The sequence below is a fragment of the Protomyctophum bolini genome, assembly GCF_963924005.1.
Source record: "Protomyctophum bolini genome assembly, chromosome: 14".
Taxonomy (NCBI): domain Eukaryota; kingdom Metazoa; phylum Chordata; class Actinopteri; order Myctophiformes; family Myctophidae; genus Protomyctophum; species Protomyctophum bolini.
The window spans coordinates 38,104,267-38,111,766 of NC_137875.1; the positions used below are offsets into that span (position 1 = coordinate 38,104,267).

A 7,500-nucleotide genomic window follows, 5' to 3' on the forward strand; every position below is an offset into this window, starting at 1 on the left:
GTGTGTGTGTGTGTGTGTGTGCGCGTGTGCGTGTGCGTGTGTGTGTGTGTGTGTGTGTGTGTGTGTGTGTGTGTGTGTGTGTGCGCGTGTGCGTGTGTGTGTGTGTGTGTGTTGTAGAAGACAGAAATAGGAGTTAGATAAAGAAAACAAGACGGAGAGACGAACTCTGAGATGCATTGGGAGAGAAGGTCTTGATGTCTAAACGCTGCGCGCACACACACACACACACACACACACACACACACGCACACACACACACACACACACACACACACACACACACACACACACACACACACACACACCTTCGGTTCCTGCCCGACGGTGAGGATACTGTGTATATGTCCACACCGATGACCCTTTGTACACCTCCTTCAAAAATGATTTGCACCACAAGCGCCACCAACGCACTATGTGGAGCATAAATCAAGCATCCCCTCGCAAAACAGTAACCAATCGGACGCGGACAAGACGTGATTCAGCAAAGTCGTATGACCGTCGCTCTATTGCCTGCACTGAACATATAATAGCCGAAGTACACAAGCTCACAACATGTCGTGCCGCAGGCGCAGACGTGTTGTGAGCTTTTAGACCGGCTATTTTCAGTGAACGATAGTCTAAATCGAACTATACATGCACCAAGTCTCTGTGTGTGTGTGTGTGTACTGCACGTAACTCCACGTAACTCGAGAACCGTTCGCCCCACCGACTTCAAATGCGACACACGCGCTCCACGCCCCCCCCCCCCCACAGGGAGTGCAGGGGCCCGGTGTCGAGTCGGTCGGACCCACGGTTGTCCAGCACCGCCACAAAAGGCCTCTGCCCCGGGGGCTCTGGACTATAGGGCCCCCCTTTGCCCAGGGTCCATATATGGAGCTGGCCTGTTCTGACATCACAACACTCCATATTTGGGCCTGCCTGACACAGAACTCCACATATAGGAATAAAGGGACACAGAGCAGACAGATACAGACATCTCCATATATGGGCATAAAAGGGACACAGACAGGGGCTTCCATCGTTATACCGACTCGGTGCTCTATCTATACAGCCGGGGCCACCGGTCTAGTTAGTCTAAATCGTGGGCTAATGACATGATTGACATCAGCCGCCGCACCTCGTTTCGTTCGGTTCTTCAAGTCACGTTTCACGTGAGTGGCCGACCAGATAACCTATACGAATTCCACTTGAATATTTCTCTGTCCCTTCTCATCTTTCTCTCTCTTCTACATGTGTCTCTCTCTCTCTCTCTCTCTCTCTCTCTCTCTCTCTCTCTCATTTTTTAGTTTTTTTTTTGTTGTTCCCAGCTACTTTGCATCTCTGTAAACTTGGCTCGCGGCACGCTGTGTTATTTTTACATGCGGAGCAGAGAGCGAAGCGGAGCGTGCGTGCGGGCGGAGCGGAGCGTGCGTGCGCGCGCGCAGGCGGAGCGGAGCGGCGCTGGTGTACATTTCCAGGTTTTTTTTTTTCTTCCCGAGCACCTTCCTCCAACCTCGCCCATCTGCCGCCATCTGCCTCGCTTTAGCCCGCACTTTCTACTGCAGTCACATGTACACGCGCGCACACACACACACACACACACACACACACACACCGACAGATACACATCCTGTGAAAAAATAACCAACACCCTCCAATCAGCTCCTGGCACACGCAGGAAGAGGGCCCAGAAAAAAAAAAAAAAGAAAAAAAAACGTAAAGTAGAGAAAGAAATAATACTGCGCCAAATTTTGTTCTCTCTACTTTTCTTTTTTTTTCTCCGAATGTGCGCCTCCCTTCCACTCCGTCGTTCCATGGCCGTGTCTCTGCCACCCACAGCGCTGTGCTCTCTCTATGCCCTGATAATATCTCCTCGCCGGTTGAACTGTTATACCCATTTTGACCCGAGATCAGATTCTAAAAACATCCTGACAGCTTTCTGAAAAAGCCATGTTTCTATGTCAGTGGTTCTTCGATTTTTTTCAATAGCTAAAAGCATAACAAATTGGCTTATTGACTTTTTATCCATAAAAAAAATACCTTCTTTTTAAAGTTCCATTACAGTAGGTCATAATAGAATCGCATGAACGCCAAACAACCTGCACTGTGTAATGCTTGAGTGTAAAGCTCTATACATAAGGCATGTCATGCCTTCTGAAACATTTAGTGGACCTATATACAGTACAGTGGAGTACAGTACACTATACCTGTGATATAGGATCAGAATACCTGTTCTGACCCAAACATTTGGTGCCGATATTTCACGAGCTGAATCCACTCACTATACATTCGGCTGCACAGTCGAAAGGTTGCTCTAAAAGTGTATACATTCTCAGAGTTAAATACAATTTACAGTGTGTAATCAGCTCTTCCTGGCTTTGAGGTTTTGAGGTCACACACACACACACACACACACACACACACACACACACACACACACACATCATATAGAATTGCAACAGAAAAGCAACACAATGTATTTGTCCAATTTGGCCAAACAATGTTCATGACAATAGGGAGAAATGAAATGAAATGAAATGAAATAAAAAAATAAATGTTACCTCAGGTGCCAGGTACTCAGGAGTTCCACAGAAGGTTTTCATGGTAGCAGCGTCTGTGATGCCCTCCTTGCAGAGGCCAAAGTCAGTGATTTTGACGTGGCCGTCTTTGTCCAGCATCAAGTTCTCCAGCTATAGGGAGAGATGGACATGTGGATATGATTATGTGTCAAGCCCAGGTTGGAGTCAATGGGAATCAATCAATAATTGGCTAATTTGGGGCACCGCAATATGCCAATCTTAAAGATCTCAGAGAGATCAACGCATTATAAAACCCAGGCTAAAACCAAGCTCCACCGTCCACTGTCTCACTATAAAGACACTATGAAGTTATAATGTATAGGCTACATTATTTACAGATATTTTAACCCATTTTGACCTGAGATCAGATTCCAAAAAATGTCTAAAAAAGTTTTCTGGAAAAAGCCATGTTTCTATGTCCGTCGATTTAAAAAAGAAAATAGCAGACCTACAAGCTTGTAGCGCGCCACTCGGTGGCGCGCTATACGAGCTTGTAGATCTGCTATTTTTCAATAGCTAAAGCGTAACATAATGCGATAACACCAAAAGGGGTTCCCGCCCCAAAATGGGTTGGATGGATGGATTTTATTTTGTCATTTTGAACACTGTTACACACACATGCACAACGAAGTTAATCTGTTGGCATCACTCCAATGCAAGCACAAAAAGCAATCATAATTGTGTTAGTATAGAAGCACCCAGTAAGGTACCGATAATAAAAAGCAGTTCAAGAGAATAATAATGACTGAGGGGAAGAATCAAAAACGGGTTCCAGGTTAGCCCAAAACTCCATTTTTTAGGTTTTTCGATTTTTGTTAAAAACTGAAAATACTGATACAAATCAGTGCTATTCGAACACCCTTTACGTCTGTGTGTTTTGTTTTCGAAAATATTGAACCGATGGAAAGTGTCGTAGGAAGTGCACAAAACCTCTTAACTATAACTCCACCACCTCTCCCACCTCTCATGGAAGTAATTGACAATACATACAGTCGCAACACCAACTTTGATGAGGCTGTATTGCTTTGTTTTAAAAAAACATATAAGGGTTTTCTTAATTTCCTGAAATTTGGAGTTATGCGGTTTCCTCCCGACAGCAGAGATATGTAATTTCCTGTGAACGGTTAGTTTTTTATTTAGATTGTAAAGCCCACAATAAGATGTGCGCACAGTGCACGCACGCAACGCACGCACGCACGCATGCACGCAACACAACGCACACAACGCACGCAACGCACGCACACACCCTCCGAGCAGAACAGAGAGATGAACTTGAGGTGTGTATAGTGGAACCACTCAACCTTTTCATTTTAATGGCTGACTGTTTTCTCCTCTCTCTCTCTCTCTTCTGTTTTCTTGGCTGCTGTGTGTAGGGTTGGGGCCAAGGCTGCCAGGCAGACACACTCACGTGCACGCGCGCACGCACACGCACACGCACACACACACACACACACACACACACACACACACACACACACACACACACACACACACACACACCTCTACCTCTGTGGCATCATCGGCTCCCTCCCTCTGTCTCCTCTCTACCCCAATCAGAAACTATTTCTGTCTGTGTGTGTCTCTCTCTCTCTCTCTCTCTCTCTCTGTCTTTAATTACTCGTCCACTCATCCTGCGCCACTCGCATCCTCCTGTATAAAAAGCCAGAGGGGGTACGCAAAGAGAGAGGAAGGGGGGGGGGGGTGTAAACTAACCCATTTAGACCTGGAAATACATCATGAAAAGCTATATGTTTCTGTGGCAGTCGTTCTTCGATTTTTCAAAATTAGCAGACCTATACAAGCTCGTAGCGCGCCACTCGGTGGCGCGCTACGAGCTACGTAGCTACGTAGCGCGCCACCGAGTGGCGCGCTACGAGCTTGTAGGTCTGTTATTTTTCAATAGCTAAAGCATAACATAATGCTAACAACCAAAAGGGGTTCCCGAACCAAAATGGGCTAATGATAAAAAAAGAGAATCACTAGCTTTTTTCCCCTCAAATAATATCTGATGACTCCAGTTCCTGTCCTGCCAAAAAAGCTTCCACAACCCCCCCACACACACACACACACCACCCCCCCCCCCCCCCCCCCCCCATCCCATGCAAACACTCACTCACACACACACACACACACATATATACAGTATATATACAGTATATTTGGGGCCTTTTCTTTATACCTTGAGGTCACGGTACACGATCTTGGCCGAGTGCAGGTAGTCGAGGGCGGAGACTATCTCGGCGCCGTAGAAGCGCGTGCGTTCCTCCGAGAAAACCCGCTCTCTGGACAAATGGAAAAACAGCTGCGGGAGAGAGAGAGAGAGAGAGAGAGAGAGAGAGAGGTGGGGAACGAGGACAGCAGGGACGGCGCAGCAATAATTACTGATTTATTGGAGGAAATTAGCACAACACAAACTGGCTGCCTGCGCCATATTGAGATGATAGATGGTTGTGTGTGTGTGTGTGTGTGTTTGTGTGTGTGTGGTTATGTGTGTGTGTGTGTGTATGCGCGCCCATAGTGCGTGTGACTGGGGGGGAGGCGTGTGCGCAGGCGGGTGGGTGGTTATTGGGGGGGGAGAGGAGAGGGGGGTCTCGGAGGAGAGCGGGCAGAGAGGCGCTCGGCAGCTGGCGCCTCATCTAGCCGCCGTCGCTGATCCCCCCCCCCCCCCCCCACACACACACACACACACACACACACTCCCGCTCTGCGTTCTCTCTCCTCTGGGCTAGGTTGGCGCTGAGCTGCGCGGTGCCGGCCAAATCAAGGGTTTAATCAATACACCAGTCTAGTTAAAGACAGGACGACCGCCGCCGATCCCCCAACACCCCCCCGAACACCCCCCCCCCTAGGACCACCTCCCCAACCAGCTACACACACACACACACAGACACACAGAGCACACACACACACACACACAGAGCACAGCGCTTGCTGCAGGCCTAACCATTCGCTACAAAAGCTATGGGAGCAAGACTCCTACCACCGAAGCCTTGCTCTCCCATTCTCTCTCTCTCTCTCTCTCTCATTCTCTCTCTCTCTGTCTCTCCCATTCTCTCTCTGTCTCTCTCTCCTTCCTCTGTCTCTCCCATTCTCTCTCTCTCTCTCTCTCTCCTTCCTCTGTCTCTCCCATTCTCTCTCTGTCTCTCTCTCCTTCCTCTGTCTCTCCCATTCTCTCTCTCTGTCTCTCTCTCTCTCCCATTCTCTCTCTGTCTCTCTCTCCCATTCTCTCTCTCTCTCCCATTCTCTCTCTGTCTCTCCTTCCTCTGTCTCTCCCATTCTCTCTCTCCTTCCTCTGTCTCTCCCATTCTCTCTCTCTCTGTCTCTCTCTCCTTCCTCTGTCTCTCCCATTCTCTCTCTCTCTGTCTCTCCCATTCTCTCTCTCTGTCTCTCCCATTCTCTCTCTCTGTCTCTCTCTCCTCTCTCTGTCTCTCCCATTCTCTCCATGTCAGCCCTCTCCTTCCTTTCCTGCTACAATCATCTTTTCATCTCTCACAGAGTACTCTACACTTGCTCCTCTTCATCCTCCCTCATTCTCTCCTCCTCCTCCTCCTCCTCCTCCTCTCTTTCTCTCTCCTGATCCATCACTCGTCAAGTCTAGTGTATACTCAATCATACTGTATAGGTTCATTGTACAGATAAGATATTCTACTGTTAAGACGGATGTTAGCTTGCTATGATCCTTAATTGATGGATTTCTATGTGCATTTGATGTACAGTATGTGTGTTGTTACTGTAAATCGCTCTGGATTAATCCATTTTTGAAAAATAGCAGATCTATAAGCTCATAGCGAGCTTGTAGATCTGCTATCTACGAGCTTGTAGGTCTGCTATGGAAACGACTGACATAGAAACATGGCTTTTTCAAGAAAACCGTCAGGATGTATATAGAAGACATTTTTTTTAGAATATGATCTCAGGTCGGAATGGGTTATTAAGGGGCGTCTGCTAAATGCCCCAAACTGTAAACTGTGTAAGTTCTCTGATGTCAGGTCAGCTCAACCCTTTCCTTCTCCTCCTCCCTCAGCCACCACCATCTATACGTCGTATATATATATATATATATATCTCTCCATCCCTCACTTGCCAAGTCAGCGCTGTTGTGTATCACCACGCTGGGCGATACGAGTGGCACTAAACCCACAGACACCCACCATGACACTAATCCCCCCCCCCCCCCTCGCGTCCCCGCGTTCATCCCGTACAAATTACCCACGAGGCCAAGGGCTGCACATCTCCCCATTAATTGCTGAGGGAGGTTTGCATATGGCCGCTGGAGTGGTGCTCACCGACCGCCTGCTCGCTCAGACGGTCGGTGTGTGTGTGTACTGTATGTGTGTGTGTGTGTGTGTTGGTGGTGAGAGAGGTGGTAACAAGACAGGTGGGCCTTCATCAGTGTACTGGCAGCTGTGACTGTGGCAGGTTTGTAATGGGGTTGTGTGTGTGTGTGTGTGTGTGTGTGTGTGTGTGTGTGTGTGTGTGTGTGTGGCATGCATGATGCCACAAGTCCGTTGAGGTAAAGGCTTTTGTGCGTGCGCGCACACGCGTGTGTGTGACTGTGTGTGACTGTGTGTGTGTGTGTGTGCGTGTGTGTGTGTGTGTGTGTGTGTGTGTGTCTGTGTGCAGAGCTGGCACTGGTTGGAGCATCTAGTTGACTGGGAGGGGAGCAGGTGACAGTTTGAGTGTGAGGGAATGAACCAAGATTGCAAAGAAAAAAATGTGCCGATTAAAAAAAAAAACGGGAGAAATGGAAAAGTGTGAGATTCCAAACTCATTTGGTCTCTGGAATGTCATCGGGGCTGCATCAGCCCCATAGGTGTGTTCGTAAATAGCCTTAACCCATTCTGACCTGAGATCAGATTCATACGAGGTTTCCACTGGACACACACTGGTCCGATTAACCCATTCTGACCTGACCTTTAGGTTCTAAAAATGTCAGTCGTTC

The 7,500-nt window shown here is 48.0% G+C and overlaps 1 protein-coding gene across 1 annotated transcript in view; it reads right to left on the bottom strand.

Annotated features, from left to right (window-relative positions):
* The window catches only part of akt3a (v-akt murine thymoma viral oncogene homolog 3a), a gene marked incomplete at both ends in the record, with an annotated part of 85,777 nt that overhangs the window by 24,608 nt on the left and 53,669 nt on the right, over positions 1–7,500 (bottom strand). Inside the window, 2 exons of the mRNA XM_080781358.1 lie at positions 2,541–2,669; positions 4,738–4,860. Coding sequence (XP_080637484.1) covers positions 2,541–2,669; positions 4,738–4,860 — 252 coding nt within the window. The remainder of the gene's footprint in view (positions 1–2,540; positions 2,670–4,737; positions 4,861–7,500) is intronic.